We start from the raw sequence: 19,179 nt of genomic DNA on the forward strand, positions 1-19,179 counted from the left end.
GCTCCAAATACTTTAGGCGTAGAGGTTTACAACACAAACAGGTTTCCTTCGTCTCATTACACTCGATACAATCACTGTAAAGCATTTCTCTTGAGTTAATCAGCTTGTATTAACATTTCCGTCTAGTATTGATAACACACAACTGAAAGTCCACTGTGTTTGAAACCGACGCGTCTTGATCCACCGCATGAACTCACATCTCTCACACACACAAACACACAAGTTCCTGTGTCACATTTGTTTTTAACACATTAAATTGAGACTAGGAACACCACAATCATGGCATTATACTTATGTATGAATGCAGGCATTGGTGTCTTATTATTGTGTTGCACCAGTTGAATAAAAAGCAGCTTTTTACGAAGGTTGTCGACTCGTTTATAAGCTTGATAATCGTTCAAATGCATTTATTTTTGGGATCAGTGTACACAAGATGCAGCAAAGTGTCATGCGGTCGCCGCAAAAGAACTGCTGCACACATGCATACATGTTGGACTGTCGCTGAACGATCAGAGCACAATCTTTCTGTAGATATTAAACATATGAAACATAACTTTGACATTGACTGCGCTTTCTGTGCTGTCAGCTAATTGAACCATGGTGAGTATACGAGAGCTGATAACTAAGAACAGGAAGAAGATGGACACATTATTTTGTGTGTGTCTGTGTCTATGCTTTTTTTGATTCACATTTTTTGATATGTATTTTCTACTTTACTGCATATATTTGACAGCCTTACTTAAAAGTTACTTTTATATTTTTGGATGTTGGATACTGGATGATTTAACATGCTTTAAAAACATATTGTTAGAGAATAATTCAGTAGTTTCCAACCTTGGCTTCTGGCGCCTTCAAAGAATCACAGTGTGGGACACATTTAATTTAATATAATTCTGAAAATTCATGCAAAACCTTCTAGTTTATATTCGTTGATCAAATAAATTACATATTGTTCCCAGCAACTAGCTATTATTATTATTATTATTCAGGGTTATGAATTGGCTTTTTGAGGGCTTTAACATGCTCAAATTCTAACCAAAATTTGCAGAAAATTAGAAAGTGGTGAAAATGTACGTATTCTTGAGGAATTTTTAATGGGCGCGGCAAAATGTTCAAGCCTGAACAGCTCTTTATGTCAATATTTCCTCAGTCATTATTTATTTTTTTCAGGCAAAACGCATGCAATGCTTCAAAATGCATGTGCTGGGGCCTGCCCAGTGCTGCTTTGCAGTCCTAGAAATTTTAGAAATTGTATTTTATAGTTTTAATTTAAATTTTAATGGGACGGAGCCTATGCACAGTTGAATCCTATGCAGTTAATATTCTTTCTTAATGCCTTCATTAGACAGATCTGCTTTTACTTTTTCTTTGACAAATCTAAGTCTAACCTACAAATATAGAAACATAATGGTACCCTTAAACACAAGTCAAGCTCTAATCAATTATTTTCTGTCATTACTAGTTACTTCCTGGTTTTACAATTATAATTTATCAATATTATTGTTGACATTGTTAATAACAATAATGATTATATATAGTATAAAACGTGTTCTAATACATTGATGGTTCAAATTAATTTACATTTTTCAATTAAATTGTTTCAGTGACAACTGTGCCCAGAGGGTGGCGGTAGAGCAATACCTGAGATGTTCGCCGGTGGAGAATTCCCCAGAAGAAGAAGTGGAAGAAGCAGGAGCAGACGAAGAAGAGAAATAAACACAGATCCTGATGTGGCTACGTCAATGTTAGCACGTAACGCTAATGTGTGTCTCTCTGTGGGACACTTCTCCGCACTGACCCGACATGGGCAAGCGAGACAATCGAGTGGTGAGTTCTGTCACTAAAGTATCCACGGGCTGGCACGTTCAGTGAGCATGCTAAGCTAATCACCAGCAAGGTTAGCGCAGCGGCTAATGTGTACGTCCGCCTTGTGATCTTGTGTTGGGCCCAGTCGGTGCACATTTAAACCTTGCGTTAATATGTTTCGGAAATACAGTCGAGTGTATTTCGATCGATGCAGGTTGAGTCAGGTTCGAACTGTCGGTTGCATGCTGGAATGAAGCATCAGCTGCACCTAGCACCAGTGGCTAGCAGTAGATGCTAGCTCTAGCTCAGTGTGTTTTGACGTGGTGACGTTGCGCACAGTGTTGTTTTGCAGAGCCGCATACAAACCTCTTTACTTACAGTCTGTGATTCAAACCCAATCACCGCAGTGTGATTTAACACAAGAGCCTAACGACAAGAGAAGCTATTGCTAGGGAGCTAATGTGTGATATGAGCCCGGTGCTGTTGCAGTAGCCAGTTGCCACGTTAACATTTTGTTTTCGTTGCACATGTTTTTCTTTCATTATTTACTGTTTAAAATAAAGGCCACGAAATATAAAGATGAAGGATTTTTTTATATCTCCATTTAAAGTGAATGGATTCATTTAACTAAATCTGCTGTGGTCAATTTTATATTTTCTCTAAAGCTTGTATTAATCCTTCTTGATATCAAAGGCATCCGTTTTTATTTGCCCTACTTTAAAACACATGTTCATAACATTTAATCCTAATAATATGGATGTATTGTGAAATTATACTGTTTAATCTTGTTTCCTACTGTAGATTGTTTCATTTAACGCCACTGGAAGTGTGTAACATGCTTTCCTCTGTTTGGTTTGCCAGGCTTATATTAACCCCATTGCTGCATCACGTGCCAGGGGTCCTGCATCCAACGCTGGGCCAAGCATCCAGGACTATCTGAGCAGACCTCGGCCAACATGGTGAGTCACGGACAGACCTTCCCAGTGGCAAACATTTGCTATTTGTATATGACGGTCATTTTCTCACATTTCCTTAATCCTTGCATGTAAATTGTCATATCAGATACAGGTCAGATGATTGGATCGACTTTGTGAAAATATCTGCAATATGAGCCACACGGAGGCAGATTTTTATGCATTATTTGCCATAGCAAGGGTGAAAGTGTGATGCTTTCAATTCTACGTCATAGGGACAAAGTACAAATAGGAAAACACAAGAATTTTGATTTATTTATCTCTAGAAAAATTTGTTTAAAATGTCTTATATTACGTTGTATAATTTTTGAACATTGCATGAGACAAAATCTCAACTGAGAAGCAGCCAGTGAAATGTTGCCATGAAAAACTTAAGTCTGATTAATTTTTTTAGGGAAGAGTTAAAGGAGCAGTTAGAAAAGAAGAAGAAGGGCTCTCGAGCCCTGGCTGACTTTGAGGATAAATTGAACGTGGTATGTATTTGTCACTTGACATATTGACTATTAATAATCACTATAGTTCACTGTGGAAGAATATATATTTTTTTTATTGTTAATGAATTCTCTATCTAGAAATGGAGAAAAGAGCTCGCAAAAAATCGAGAGAAGTTGTTGGCTGGTATTGACAAGGAGAAAGAGAAAAAGATGACCGACAAGGAAAAGGAGGAGAAGAAAGAGAAAAAAGAGGTATGGTATAAAAAAAATGTATGTCACTGGACATTTGAATGAATTCCCTCTTAAAGCTTGTCTTCACCTACTCTGTGTTTATTTGTGTTTAGAAAAAGAAGAAAGAGAAGAAGAAATCCAACAGGGTGAGGAGAGACCTCCACTATTTCGAAAGCCAACTCTGCCATGTTACCAACCAACACACATTGTTGTTCTTTGAAATGGTCTTCAGTTGAATCCTGCCAATGTAATGTTCCAAATTCAAAGAAGCAAAAAACCTCAAGTCTAATGAACCCTGCTTTCATTGTGTTTTGGTCAAGCATTCTTCATCTTCCTCTTCTTCATCGAGTTCTGATTCCTCCAGCAGTTCTGTCTCTGAATCTGAAGATGAGGTAAGTCTATTTTTTTTTTTTAATTGGTTCAGATAGAGAAAATTAAATGTTGTGGATTTTGTGATTTAGAGACCTCGTTCCTGTGAATAAAGACAAAAAACACTTCATTTAATACCCAAATCTGCTCTGTTTGATGGCACAATACTGACTGATCAAATAAACTATTGACTGCTCAGTTCTAGGTTAATGTGAAGAAGGGTTTGAAAAGAAGAGCGTTGGTATGAGCAAATTGGTTGATGTTTAGTCTGAAAAAATGGTTTCAAAGGGCACATATTGTGTAAAATACATTTTGTGGGCTTTTACTACCTGTTATTCCTTGAAGGGGGTCAGTAGGGACCCTCCAAGTATGCAAACAGTCACTCAGCTGACTTTTTCACTCAGTCCATTCTAAGAAATATGCTCCCACTCCCCTACCCCACCACCTGAAATGCACCTCCAGCATTAAACTGATTTAATTTCTGTTTCAGGATGAAAAGAAGAGTGTGAAGAAAAAACGGAAGAGAAAGAAGCCGACAGGCAGGAGAGCGTCGGACAGCTCAGAGGAAGAATCAGATGCTGACATCAAGGTTCCTCTTTCTTATAGCTTCTCTTGTTTTAGAAATTCCACTTTCTGGTGGTAAAACCATACATTTTATTTAAATTCATTTGGATCAATTACTGTTATTTTTAAATGTGCTTTAAAATTATAGCAAACAATTGAGCAATAGAGGTACTGATACAAAAAATAAACAAGGATGATCTAAATGTTGTTTTTTTCCAAGAAGAAAAAGAAAAGAATCAAGGAAGATGGGGATAAAGACAAGGTAATTTAGACTTGTATAATAACTAACTTTTTGATTGAAATAGTTCTGCTGTCAATGTGTTTTTTTACAGATGCATTTAGCTTTGGAATTTAAAGTCGTTGCACTTCTTATTTAAAATCAGGATGACAAGAGCCGCAGACGAAGAAGGAGGGTAGAGCGAAGTTATAAAGACTCGTCTTCAGAGTCCTCTGTGGAGTCTGAGGGGGAAGAGGCAGTAAGTTTTATTCATATAAAGTTTATTATATATATGTGATGTGCAATAACATGTTGGAAAAATGTCTTTCTCTACCTGCCTCTGTAATGTGTAGACCAGAAGTTCCCTTTGCGATTAATAAAAAAGTCAAATGTGGAAATAGATTATCCATCATTGTGCCTTCCTCTTCTATGTTCCTGTTTTTCATCTAATTTCTCCTTATTACAACAGAAAGTATTGCTTAATTTATCCCATTTATTTAAATTCATTCCTCAATTATTTATTTAAAGGAATACTACACACTGTATAGTTAAGTTTGAGTCTACGAGATGCGTTATATTTTAGTCTAATTGGTATTAAATAAAAACCAAATATGATCGAGTGATGTGAAAGTGTGATTAACCTTTGGTTTACTCTGTTGCAAGAAACCACTGTCTGTGGTTAGCATCTGTGCGCTGCTCACTTACGCAATAACCTGAGAAAAGTTACAGTTGCATTCCTCCCCACACTCTTACTCACTCTATCGCATATACAGAGAAATGTTTGGGACTTGGGAACCAATTATTCAAAACAAACTCAGACAACGCCGCACTTCCAAGGTCCCTCACAAACGCACCTGCTAAGGTTGAGGTGAAATCAGAAAGACTGGAATAGATTTCTGGATCAATTTGCAGGATATCAATTTGATCTCGTCAAAGTTTCCACCTGAACAAATAAACTGCTGCTGATTTAGAAATGCAACTTAGCATGAATATGAATTGCTTCCTACTATTTGCTCAACAACTGAGTAGAAAACAGCTCGTCCAGAAACATTTGACATTTTGAGTTTGGTCACATGTTGAAGTCTGTTTTAAACCTAACAACTTTCGATTATATCTGTAGAAATACTAATATTGTGAAATACAGTTGCATGAAATGGGATTTTTTTTTGTTCTCATTTTAACTTTTCCCAACCACAGGCTGAAGCCAAGAAGCGAAAGAGAAGTAGCGAGGAAAGAGAAAAAATCACAGTGAGCAATTTATTTAATTTCCATTCTAGTGTACAAACAAGATTTAAGCTTGATCAAATACAGATTGTCTGTAGCAATGATTAATAGCTGTGATGGAAGAATTTCAATTGCTAAGAGATAATTGCTTTAAAACGTCCAAATAAAACTGTTATGTGCCTTTGCAGCCGTTTTCTGGACATGAACTCCAAAAAAAAATTCCGTACAACGTGGTCCGGTCTTCCTCCAGAGTTGGAATGTCATACATGAACAACACAGCAGGAGATTCTCCTCCGAGACACATTTGCAAATACACAGAAGTCTCTAGATCGTTTAGGCGAGGGACGGCGCATCATGCAGGAGGACGTTACGTATAATTTCCTCTGTTGTGTTAAACTTCATCAACATACCCGTTTGCTCAAGATGAATCTTACGGAGGATCTCCTGCTGTGTTCTCACATTGGCTCATTCGGATATAATCCAGAGTTTTTACTGGCGGGTTGGAAGGAGAGATTCTGTAAAATGTTCGCAGCAGCTGACTTGCGTTCTCACATACAGCAAGTCATTTCAGGAGAATATTTTGAATTCAGTGCATGTCTGAAAGCAGCTTCTATCTACTCTACCATAAATGCACTACAGTATAACCGACCAGTGTTGTTGATCCAGCTGTGAAGTGGATGCTGTTTACAAAAGAAAACGCCTTGTGCTTAATTGGTGTGTGTTTTCAGGACAAATCCAAGAAGAAGAGGAAAAAGAAGCACAAGAAACATGGCAGAAAAAAGAAAAAGAAGGCAGCATCTCAGTCGGACCTGGAGCTGGACTAAGAACTGTGTTTACTGTTCTCACCCTCTCCTGGCTGGTCACTAGCAGTGTTATTTATGCCCTGACCACCAAGAACTCCCCTCCTGCCGAGATCATCGCATCTGATCAAGGAGACCCACAGACATGGAAGGCTGGGGGGAAAACGATGGCGACCCACCGGTCCCTCAAAGTGGCAACTACCGGTTCATATCTTTGGTTTACTTGTATCGCCATGCTTCTCGTAGATGGTTGTACTACAACCGAACTGAAGTGAATCTCACATCTTTCCAATCCCTCATCTCTGAGATTTGTGTGGCTGGCACTAGCTTTCGTCTTCAGTGTGCCGGCCCCTCTTAGGAGTTCACGCCCTCTGCTTCTCATCTGAGATCTAACGTTTCTTGTTGCTACATGAGTTTAATACGCTTGTGCCTGTGTTATGCATGCAGACTGATCACCTGTTGTCTCTCGCCAGCCTCATATTGAAGTTGGACCTGTGATAAGAAATGTGAGCTGCACAGTCACTATTTATACAAGGGAGGACTGTTCCGTTGGATGGGTTGTTACACTGAAGTGTAAATGTATAAACGATGTGAATGAATAAAGTGATGTTTAAGCCTTTGTTGCTCTTCTCCATCTTTTTTTGTGCTTCCTTCAAACTGAGATCACTGGTATAGTAGCACAGTAAACCTCACGCGATACAATCTATATTTAAACTGCAGCATATGCTCTAGAAAGGGATCACAAGACCAAACCAGTTATTAGATTGTTATAGTTTTATGACTTGATGAGGCCCATAGACCCAGTTTTGTTTGAATATCAACGAGCACTAGAGTATCATCTGTATTTTACTATGTCTCAGTACATTTCCTCTTTTGTTACAGTTTAAAGGTTTGTATTGTCAATCATTCAATGGAGGGAAAAGGTTCTCTCTTTAGTTTAAATGCAGGATACAACATGCATAATTGCTGGGGAATTATGAAAGTACACTAAGTATTGAAAAGCAAGGGCACTTTTAATGCAGAATTGCCCTTTTCATATTATTATACAAAATGGATAATAACAAAACACATGCACTTTAATTTCTATGTTACAAAAAACAGGATAAATCTATTGAAACTTAGGAGAGAAAAACTCCCAACAAGATTGTAGTAATAGATTACTTAGGTTAGTTGGGCTAAACGAGCCACTGTCAATCATTTGTAAACGCTTTCGAAAAAGGAGGAACATAGAGAACGTCCTCAGGGCTCAGGAGTGAATCTCCAGAGGAAATTAGTCTGTCTTAGACCGTGTCTTCTTAAAGTCTCAGCTAAAATCATGCTTTCTTTGGAAGACACATTCCTGATTTTACTTAAGGTCCATGGTATCATGGTTATTATTACCATCATTATATATGTACTTTTTTACTCAACCTAGCCATTTGATTTCTGTTGTGTATCACTTTGTACTTTGTGCTGAAATGTTCTTTAAAAATGAGGTTTTTAATGTCAAAGATATACATTAGATAATTCTGTTCTTAAGTCAATTTAAAGTAAAGATCAGGAAAACTGAGTCTAAATAAGAATCCGTGCCAAGTCTCATCAGTGTGTTAGGGGGAGGTTTTACAGGCAGATCTTGTGACTGAACAATGCAATGATAGCAAAGTGCAATGTGGGTGTGTGACTGGGAGTGTAGGTGTTTTGCAGCCGAAGAAATGGCAACTCAAATCCTCTTTTGGTCAGTCGGTGAGAACTGAAACCTTTGACTGTCACAAGACCCAAGCAAGCGACGTGATACGTTTGATTTCAGCTCTCAGAATTTGTTCAGTGGGAGGGACCAACCTTGCATATAAAGACTGGTATTCCTGTTGTACGGTTCCAGGACGTGTGAGATCACAGTACAGGAAGGAGTCGAATAACTTCACTGGCTGAAGGTAAGTGATTTGAAAAAAAAATCAGTGCATGTGCATTGAGATGTTTATTTCTATGACCAGAATATAGCTGCTGTGTAGTTTGTTCATAAACTCTCAGACCTGCTGCTTCTCTGTGTTCAATGAGGCAGCTCCAGGGAACAGGAAGCTTTTAGCTGAAATCAAAGTGAAAGCACAAGTGAAGAAAAGGGCGGGTCAGGATTTACAGTAAAGCCACAACCTCTGAATAGAATCTAGATAGATAGATACTTTACTGATCCTAAGGTAAATTTAGGCTGCTGATTTTTGTCCTGACACTGCGCATGCATGTATCAGATTTACCTCTGCTTCTACTCTCTTCTACAGATGCTGAGGATCAGTGTGTGGCTGTTGTTGGGGGTGTTTGTGTGGGACTTTGCGTCCGGCATCATCACCTGTCCTGACGGGACAGACTGCCAGGATAACAGCACCTGCTGTAGGTCTACAGATGGCTATAGATGCTGTGGTTATCCAAATGTAAGTCTAATAAATCACACGCTGAGGAACTGCCAAGTAGAATGGGAGTCAGTAGGGTGCATACCTCCGCCAAGACCCAAGAGAGAAACCACATTTAGGTTCACCAGCCCTGACTTACAAGGGTTTAGATATCAGAGAATCAATATATAGGAAAGCCTGCACAAACACTATAATTCAGCAGGATCACAAGTGGTGAAATGCAATGTGTAAAACTATAGAAAAAAACTCCAACTTCCTCAAACACAACTGCTCAGACTTGTGACTAGCCACAACTTAACATATCGCGGTAGAGAAGAGGTTATATGACATAATCCTCCTGGGATCCTGAAATTCACTTGTGTTTGCTCAAAAATGTTCCCCTAATATGTTTTGAAATCAATCAACTTTTTAAATGCTCATTTTCAAATAAGAATGATTTGGTTAAAAAAAAATGTAGCCTTCAGATTGCTCTTTAAATTGTTGGTTGGATCTGCCCCAATTTGGACTCAAAGATATCAGTCCCCGAAACATCCCCGATTTTTTTTTTCAGTCTGTGAGAAATCAAGGAGTTGACAAATGCAAAATCTCGCAATGTTAAAGAAAGTGTAAAAGAAGGTTTCCTAAATCTGAACACAGATTTAACGGGTTCTTCCATGACCCGCGCTGCATCCTTAATAACACAATAAAAACATAAACCTTTTTATTTCTCTCATGTGTGTCTCCAGGCTGACTGCTGCCCAGACCAGACCCACTGCTGTCCATCGGGCTATCGTTGTAACATGGCCTCCCGGATGTGTGAGAAAAAGGGCCAGCCGTGGATGAAGATAGCCATGGAGAAGAAGATGGCTGCAGAGGAACCGGCCGCTCCTGTTCTACCTGTTTCTCCCCTGCAGGAGCTCACAAACAACCACGTCCCAGAGGCATCAAAGAGCTCAGTGGTGCCGTGCGACAGCTACCACACTTGTCCGGATCGCACTACCTGCTGCAGACACCCCACAGGTGTCTGGTTCTGTTGCCCCTACTTTCCTGTGAGTAGATTTACACACTGAAACTACACTGTTTTTGAATAACTCTCCAAACAGACGTCCCTATTGAGTAATGGTTCTACACTGTATTCATTGTTGTATATAATGTGTGGCTTACAGGGCCGCTGCTGTCTGGATGGCTACCACTGTTGCCCATATGGCTTTGACTGTGACCTCACTTACACCCACTGTGTGAGGCAGGGCCTGACATATCCTTTCACCCCCAGACAAGCTCTGTCGTCAGTCCCCGCCACTCGCATTTCACCTCCAGACAACGAGGTCAGCTTCAAGGAGGTGGGACTCATCACACTATTCATCACATTCTGTGTATGCAGCCTATCCTGGGATTGATATGAACACAAGCATGAAAATGAATCTTTCTGAAGGTTAAAATAACAAAGTTAAGCATTAATTAAAATCTACAGATTTCTATTTTCGATAAGTTTAAACTTGGTGTGTTATACCACGTAAAACTTTAGTTGCTGATGAACTTTTTTTTGTGCTTGTTAATTTCCTCCATCCATTGACCATAGTATACTGTAGATCCTCAAAAGGACCAATGTTATAGATTCCATGCCATTGATCCCCTCGAGGATAGCAGGGGGGGTTGGAGCTAATCCCAGCTGACATTGGGCGAGAGGTGGGGTTCAAGCTGGCCAAGTCACCAGCACAGCACACTTGTGAACTCCTTTATATATATATAATAGAGTATAATAATCTGTTTGTATATATATTTCAGACACCTATGACAGCTCTAACCGAGGCCCGTGACGGTTCCCCTGAGACTGGAGTGATTCGCTGCGATTCCAAGTCATACTGCTCAGGCGGGACGACTTGCTGCAAAGGATCCAAAGGCCAGTGGACCTGCTGCCCCTACCCACTGGTATGGATTGTTCATTTTAATTTAATTTAAAAATTAGATTCAGCGCAACATATGTATTTATATATTTACATAATAAAACAGACAGCGACACAGATGTGACAGTGAGCATTTTGGGTAGGTGGGGTATAAAGCACATAATTATATCCACCCCACTATTAAAGTCAAAACTAGCACCTGCTTATCACTGTTTAATGCATTCATGTACTCGCCCAGTCTGTTTTGTAACAGCATTGTGTTGATTTCAGGGCCAGTGTTGCAAAGATGGTCAGCACTGCTGTCCATATGGATCCACCTGCGACCCCTCCTCCTTGAAATGCACGGCATTTTACTCTGTGTTCCCCTCAGGATCACAGGAGCATGTGAAAACAGACTGAGGACATGCTGTTACAGTGCCCGGGGCAGATTTCTCATAATTTGTTCACATTATTTTGGTTCATATTTCAGATTACTGTAATGATGGCTTGTTGTCCCAGTAAAGAAAATTAAAGATTCAGTGTGTTGAATTTTGTGACATTTAGTGGTGAAGTTGCATGTAGCAGCTGGATACCCCTCACCTCACCCTCCCATTCCAAACATGAGAGAGAATCTGTGGCAGCCTTCAGTTGTCATATAAACTCATAAAAAAAGGTGTTTACTGTGTCCAGTTCGGGGTAACTGTAAAAAACATGCTGGCCTCCGTAGGGAGGACCCACTCCCAATGTATATATAAAGCATTGAATATAAAGGATATATTGGAGGGTAAAGAAAACATTCTGTACAATTTAGATGATTTACACTCAAGTGAAAACATCACTAGGATTATTTTAAATTCAAGTCCTGCCAATTGATCCCTTTCATCTAAATCTTACACACTGAACCTTTAACAGAAACAGAACAGAATTAGAATCACCATGAGAAGAGGATGTTTAGAATTAGTTCAGATTTACACTCAATAGACAATCTAACAGATCAATAATCTGCATATAACCTAGTTCCTATTACTCATTGTCTGTTCTGTTTTGGTTTTGTGTGTTGGTTCTTACAAATAGTGTGATATCAAAATTACATTTTCATATCTATATTTGTTTTAACTGATTTCATTAAAAAAACCATTTGCATTATTAAATCAAATCAAACAATCAAGTATTATAGTAAATCTAAACCTGATGATTGTTTTTCTTACTGTCGTGATTGTTCCTTACAAAGTAACAAATAAATACATTGAGAAGAATACGTGGGTGAAGTGTTGTTCATATGCTCTTTTATGAACCTGCCTGGCTTCCCACACAATATTAACCCAATTAAAATAATCAGGGGGAGGGCCTTTACTTTGAAAGCACCAAGCGGAAATTAGAGTTTCACTCAGACTGCCTCACTTCCGCCTTTCCTCCGATGCCACATGTTTATCGTTCCGGTGAACGTGGAGTCCCAGACGAAGACTAACGCTGGAAACATGAGTCAAATGGAAGAATTGAAGTCGTTCGTCTCCGAGCGGCTGCAGGCGGCTGTCTCTGACGTCTGCGGCGCCTTCGAGAAAACTCTGGCCGGATACGAGGAGCAGAACTCCCGCTTGAAGGACGAAAACAACCGCTACCGCTCCCTGCTGGATGTGGTGCTCCTGTCCAAGTTACCGCAAACAAAGGGTCGGTTCATCCAAACTACACTTAAATGTTGTTCAGCACATTAACCTGAAAACTTCCAAACAACGCTAACTAATGTGTAATGTCATGTTTCGACAGCTTGGTGGGGCTAATCTGTTTGCTAGCTTGTTTAGCTACGATAGTTCGAATGCTGTTAGCTGTGACGAAAACATTTGAAACTCCCCCAAGTACAGTTTAGGCTGGTGCCAGCTGTGGTTACACTCGTGTTGAGAGACGTGTGAACTCAGCGGGGGGTCCCTGCGGTGGTCGCCCATCGACTGCTCCGACATGTCGAGGGACTGTACAGGAGGAGGGCAGGCGGATACAGTCCGGACACATGCACCTCCTCCTCCCCCGGAGAGAATGTGGACGATCCGCGGAGTCCGGTGCATGTTTGAAAGCAGCTTTAAAAACTCAGATCGTTTTTAGTCTGTCCGGTTTGGTCTACTGTAAATAAAAAAACATGGCGGCGTCCGTAGAGTGGACCCGCTCCCGATGTAAATATAGAGTATTTCAATATAAAGGGTCAATTCTAGTGAAAAGAAAACAACAATTCGTGCAATTTAAGCGAAACACGAGTAAAAAACCCCATTAGGATTGTTTTATATATTTCCTGTACAACATATACACTAGAGACAACAGCTCAACACTGGAAACCAAAGCATATTAAAGTTGCTCACCTTATTCTATTATTATTTTTTGCCTCAGTATAAAACGGTAAATAATGTGTCTCGTATTTCACCATGGCATCCATTTGATATTCTTTAAAATGTGCGGTTGAAGAGAAACTGTGAGCTTGTTACCTGCGTTGTTATACAGCCGAAGCTGTGAGCAATTTGCAGGAGAGACAGTATCAGACATGACTTGACAAATCACAGACACATGTCATGCTGCTTAGTCCAGTAAGCTGTCGCCCTGTAAAACATGTGTTTGTCAGTAAAAAGATGATACATGTGGAGATACGAGTAAGATGTCTAAGCTTTCAGTAGATCCTTTCAAAGAAGGTGTTTTGACATGTCCCAGTAGAAGGATTTAGTTGTGTTGCTTAAGTTTCAGGCTCTTGGTTTTGTGTGAGTTATCGTTAACTTGTGTATGCTTTGCCGATTGTCACAAGTAGAAATGACTGCTCAAATAAAAATCTCAGCAAAGTGTGTTATACCACACATTTTTACTTACACACATATCTTGAATGCATGGTTACTCCACGTTAGAACGGACAATGGTTGCTATGTCCAAAGCAGTGACTCAACTGGCAGCTGCTTACTGGCATGTCCCCCACAACGGAGGGCTGGCAGCTGCCAACTGTAGTCAGTAGCCAGCTGACAAGCTCACCAATGTCAGGGCCTCGGCTTTCTCAAGAGGAAAAATGGCCAGCGTTTTGAACGATGCCATTTTCTGTCATGAGAAAGTGGCAAAGATTTTAGTAAAGTGTTGTCTTTCTCTATTCTTTTCTCCAACAGGTCACGCAATCAAAAGTGCTCCCGCTGCTGCCAGCCCAGTCGCCTCAGACTCCAGCACTGCACGAACGGCTGAAAGAACTTTCTCTTCTCATGGTAAGACTTCTTTTCTTAAGGCTTTTCGCTTCAGTAAAATCAATGCATTCAGCTCCTGTGTAAAGCTCATCAAAATGTTATTCGTTGGTTTAAAAAAGTGTTTTACATAATGATGGCAAAGGCTGCTGTTCCTCGGTTCTCTGCAATGCCACCGGCTTCCTCAAGGGGAAAATGGCAATAATTTGGAACTATTGAATTTTCTGCCCCAAGAAAATGGCAGTGTTCGTTTCTGGATTTAATGATCTGTTCTTTTTTCTCCACAGCAGGTCATGTTAACAAAAGTACTCCTTCCGCTGTTACTATCCTGGTAGCCTCGGATATAAGTTCTGCACAAACGGCTGAAAAAACATCCACTGCTCATGGTAAGACTGCTTTTCTGAACATGATTCTCTTCAGCAAAAGCAATGCATTCAGCTCCTGTGTTAGGGTCATCAAAATGTTATTCATTGGTTTAAAACGGATTTGTACATAATGACAGTAAAGGCTGATGTTCCTCTGTATACTGCAATGCCAAAGCTTACTCAAGAGGGTAAATGGCAATAATTTTGAAAAATGTCATTTTCTGCCACAAGAAAATGGCAGTGATTTTTGGTATATCGTTATTTTATGAACTGTTCCTTTCTCCACATCAGGTCATGCAATCAAAATTACACCTACTGCTGCTACCATCCTGGTAGCCTCAGATTCAAGTTCTGCACAAACGGCCGCAAAAACTTCCACAGCTCATGGTAAGACTGCTTTTCTGAACACGATTCTCTTCAGCTCCTCTGTAAAGTAATGGTAAATGGTTTGTATTCATATAGCTCTTCTCTAGTCTTAATGACCACTCAAAGCGCTTTACAGTACACTTTTGCCATTCACCCGTTCACACATACATTCATACAGTGCATTTATTGGCAGCACTTTTTTTCTGTGAGGAGCAATTCCGGGTTCAGCCTCTTGTCCAAGGATGCTTCGGCATGCAGATATGGAACACCGGGATCAAGCTGTCCACCATCTGGTTGGAGGACGACCGCTCTCCGCCTCAGCCACAGCCGCCCTCAAGCTCATCCAAATGTTATTCACTGGTTAAAAAAGGAGTTGTACATTGTGATAGTAAAGGCCAATCTTCCTCTGTTTTCTGCGATGCCACCAGCTTGCTCAAGAGGAATAATGGCAATCATTTTAAATCATGCCAAATTCGGCCAAAAGAAAGTTGAAGTAATATCGTATATTGTTATTTTCTGTTCTTTTCTCCGCAGCAGGTCATGCCAACAAGAGTACTCCTACTGCTGATGCCAGCCTGATAGCCTCAGACTCAAGTTATCCACAAACGGCTGAAAAAACGTCCTGTTATTCTGCCGGTAAGACTGCATTTAACAAGAAGTACTTCAGTCAAATCAATGCTTCCTTTGTAGAGCAAACTGAAATAAAAAGACAATAATGAAGTTGTCTCCACTTAAGGCAAATGTATGCAGCCTTTACTTAGGGAAAGAGCTGATGTGACCATGACTGCCCACTTTCTTTAACGTGAGCTTTACATTGGCATGGTTGTTAAGCAATACAATCACTAGAGGGCAGCACAGATTCGAGAGTCACTTACAACAACAAACAAGTTGATGGTGGTGCACGATGCAGCTCTCAAGAAAGAGGCAAACATGACTGTTTGTACCTTTGCTCTGACAGAAGTGACATATGAATGTCTGTAGTTTCATACCAAGTCTTATCAATATGTTCCATCGATGTTGATTTTACCTCCATGTGTCTTGTGGTTGTCTTGCTTGAACACTTAGCTACACTGCCCCCCGACAATTTCCAGTGGTACTGCTTTGTTTTGGCCGTACCTGTAAGCTTTCAGAAGACGTGCTCTAACTGGAGTACGGACATAAGGCTCCAGCTGTTTCTGTATGCATATCTGACCTTACGTATAAATCAAGTTGAACATTGTGACCACCAGTAACCACTGTTAGTGACTCCAGTGTGATGTGTTAAATCAGTCTATCCATTGTTAAACATGATACTGTTTGCTTGATTACTGATCTGATTATCTACATGTAATCTTTTTTTTTCCAGACACACGGTGTCTCTTCACCTCACACGCCAACTTTTTCAAGTTGGCAGCCAATGACAATTGTCCCCTCTGCCTCAAGAGTGTTCAGGCCACTGAGAAACATTTGATGAAGAGGCATTATCGATTCGCTGTTCATTTTATTGAGGGTGACACCGGTAAGTTCTCTAAGCATCAAATCAAAACACTGAACGTTGAAGAACACAGTCATGGATATAAATTCTGTACCGTAATTTATTTTAACCACTGTTATGTACAGTTTTCCTGTTGGCATTTTTAAACGCTATTTGAACATGAGGGTGAGGTGTTATTGTTTCCTATTGGATGCTGCTGCTGGCTTCTCATATCACTTATTCACTGAAAATTTTTGGGGCAATGTAATGTGCAATATAATGAAATACCACATGTGATAAATTTTCAAGTATACTGTCTGATTTTGATTGCAAGAAAATGTTCTTGAAAGGCATACAGTCATGTAGGGTGCATACTCTGGGTTAACAGGCTTCTCTCTTTTCAGAAAAATTTGTGGTGCCGTGTTTTTGCACTGAGAAAGCCCAAGGAAGAAGTCACTGGCACTGCCCATGTTGCATTAAGATCATTCATCGGAAAAGTAACTTTGAGGCGCACTTATCAAAACAACATGGTATGTGCAATTTCTCATCATTCACATGACATATAGGTCATCTTAATAGTACCTACTTCCAAGCCAACACTAATAATAATGTTATATTTGTATTACCACTGCCTAATTTTATGACCTCTGTTTCCTTTTACTTTACAGCTGATGCAATATATATACTGCAGCAGGGCCAAGATGCAGGTATGTTCACTATATGTCTAATGCCCTTCATTTGCTAACACAGTTTTGAATATTCGCTTGAGTATGAATGATACACAGCTACCTTGGGAATCAAGTAGACACAATGTAATTTAACAAAATTGAGCCTCAAAAATGTTTCTGACTAATTAACACCAGTGTTCATCTATATGGTAATTATAGTGTGAGGTATGCCCGGCTTGCATCCTGCTTTGAGAGCAGAAACATATCTATCCTCTCCAGGATCACCTTGCTGATCATTGCTGTAGCTAGTATGTACAGCCGTTTTAAAAGTTTGTGACATATATGACTGAATATATTTTTTCCCTGATCCTCAGTAAGTCAACTGGAGTTTCAGCATCCGGAGCTGATACCAAAAGGCGAGAGTCAAGTGAGCGGACAAAGTCTGAAGGCGGAAAATGATCAAGATTCACCTGTCAGCATCATCTATGTGGACAGTTTTATCCAAGATATGAGTGACATCAACTGTGTGCAAAGCAGCCAGGGGCATCCTCGACCTCTGGACACGCAGCCTGAGAGTTGGGTTGGTAAAGCATGGCAGCCTGCTGGAGACGGTCAGGACACCCAAGGAGATGGTGCTGACGCTAAGGATGGAAGCAGCTGCAATACTGAAGAGTCGGAGAGCCAAACCGTTTGTTCACGTTTAAAGGCCCTCGGTTCAAAAAAGAACGTGAAAAGGCCCCTCTCAATTCTAAATAAAAAGAAATCATCGCGGACATCTGCCGGTCGGAGTCTCACGGGTCCTCATTCTTGTAAAGCCTATGTGAAGAACACACTGAGGACACATGTGCGAACACACAAAGCCGACAAGATCCACATTTGTGAAGTCTGTGGAAAGCGATTGGTGTCCAAAGTAAATTTAATCCGTCACCTGCAAAGCCACACAAAGAAAAACCAATGTGGAATATGCGCAAAACAGTTTTCGAATAATTCCAGTCTGGAACGGCATATGAGATTGCACAAACCAAAGGCTCTAAATGTTATGTCGTCATCTTAAAAACCACAGATGGGCAAAATCCTTCAGATGTCATAATGCATCCAAACCTGCTGTGATTACTGGAATTTGATCCACTGCAGATAAGGCGCCAGTCGGTTATAGTGATCTACAGTTTGTAAATATGTTTTTTATTGTTTGTTTTTATATATTCACAGCTCTTCCCTGTGTGTTTTCTATTATAATTCAGAAGTTTGGAAGTGAACGATTTCGATGGATACTACAAAAAATGGATTTCACCAGGACCCAATCAAACCTTGTCTAGATTCGAGGAATGTTTTCTCTTTTTGTAGTTCAATGACTGTTATAGTGTTCAGCAGTGTGTAAATATGTTTTATTGTTTGTTTTTATATATTCATAGTTCTTCTGTGTGTTTCCTATTATAATTCAGAAGTTTGGAAGTGAAAGTTTTCGATGGATACTACAAAAATGGATTTCACCTAATTAAACCTTGTCTAGATTTGATGAATGTTTGATATTTTTGTAGTTTGTTAAATAGTTAAAATATTCAGTTTGAAAAAAATTGTAGCCTCCATGTTATGTTATCATCAGATCATGGTGTTCCTGCACAGTATTTGTAACTGGAGCCTTTGTTGTCGTATTTTAAAGGAAGAAAATGTTGCATCTGTTGCACAGGGGATTGCCAGATATCTAAACCCTACAAATGACACAAAAAAGCTATGGATGTATGGAATTATATTGTGTGATTTTCAGATTTTCATCTATCGTTTCCAATAAATGTATCTGAAAAAATAAGATCGGAGTCTGAAAACATGAAATCTACAACTGTAAAAATAAGACCTCAAATATCAAGATATTTACAAAAGTGAAAATTAAGTCAAGAATTGAATTCTAATTACATTTAAATTGATACAAAAGTTAAGAGTTAATGACAGAGGATGTCACAATTTTTGCAGATGTTAGGCCCTATGAGGCAGACTGTGATTTATGACTATGGGCCAAACAAATCAAATTGATATAATTATTTTTGGGGTTTACCCCTGAAACTCCTAAAGGGTTTTGTGGACTAAAACATTCAAACCCACCTCTCCAGCGGAATAGTGGTGAGTAAATAATCTGTGAATTATCCCTTTGAAGACAATTGGGAAAAATTTCAGACCCACGAGTTCAAAAAGAATTACAAAATATTCTCGGGTTTTTAAATTTTATAACTAATACTTTCTAGTTTCACAATTCGTTTTTTTTATTAAATAATTGTG

General features: G+C 39.6%; 3 protein-coding genes across 4 annotated transcripts; all 3 read left to right on the forward strand.

The window, feature by feature from the left end:
- Positions 1-1,684: 1,684 nt before the first annotated feature.
- fam133b (family with sequence similarity 133 member B) lies at positions 1,685-7,238 on the forward strand. Of its 2 annotated transcripts, none has more exons than XM_061092702.1 (11): positions 1,685-1,827; positions 2,668-2,765; positions 3,175-3,253; positions 3,353-3,466; positions 3,559-3,591; positions 3,766-3,837; positions 4,305-4,403; positions 4,599-4,640; positions 4,762-4,854; positions 5,793-5,843; positions 6,548-7,238. In XM_061092702.1, exons 1-11 carry the CDS (start codon positions 1,804-1,806, stop codon positions 6,641-6,643), a joined length of 801 nt encoding a protein of 266 aa, XP_060948685.1. In that variant the 5' UTR covers positions 1,685-1,803; the 3' UTR covers positions 6,644-7,238. The 2 variants fall into 2 exon arrangements, with proteins under 2 accessions (XP_060948685.1, XP_060948686.1); XM_061092703.1 differs by having other exon boundaries at positions 4,602-4,640.
- A 1,151-nt stretch (positions 7,239-8,389) lies between these two features.
- Positions 8,390-11,401, forward strand: LOC133025795 (progranulin-like). The gene is made up of 6 exons (XM_061092546.1): positions 8,390-8,529; positions 8,872-9,021; positions 9,726-10,028; positions 10,146-10,319; positions 10,765-10,908; positions 11,154-11,401. The coding sequence occupies exons 2-6, from the start codon at positions 8,872-8,874 to the stop codon at positions 11,280-11,282; spliced, it is 900 nt and encodes a 299-aa protein (XP_060948529.1). The 5' UTR covers positions 8,390-8,529; the 3' UTR covers positions 11,283-11,401.
- Positions 11,402-12,286: 885 nt separating this feature from the next.
- Positions 12,287-18,691, forward strand: LOC133026445 (sal-like protein 1). The gene is made up of 9 exons (XM_061093338.1): positions 12,287-12,530; positions 13,988-14,080; positions 14,344-14,442; positions 14,713-14,808; positions 15,322-15,423; positions 16,133-16,285; positions 16,645-16,770; positions 16,909-16,947; positions 17,283-18,691. The coding sequence occupies exons 1-9, from the start codon at positions 12,287-12,289 to the stop codon at positions 17,960-17,962; spliced, it is 1,632 nt and encodes a 543-aa protein (XP_060949321.1). The 3' UTR covers positions 17,963-18,691.
- The last annotated feature ends 488 nt before the right edge of the window (positions 18,692-19,179 follow it).

This window comes from Limanda limanda, chromosome 19 (genome assembly GCF_963576545.1).
Source record: "Limanda limanda chromosome 19, fLimLim1.1, whole genome shotgun sequence".
NCBI lineage: Eukaryota > Metazoa > Chordata > Actinopteri > Pleuronectiformes > Pleuronectidae > Limanda > Limanda limanda.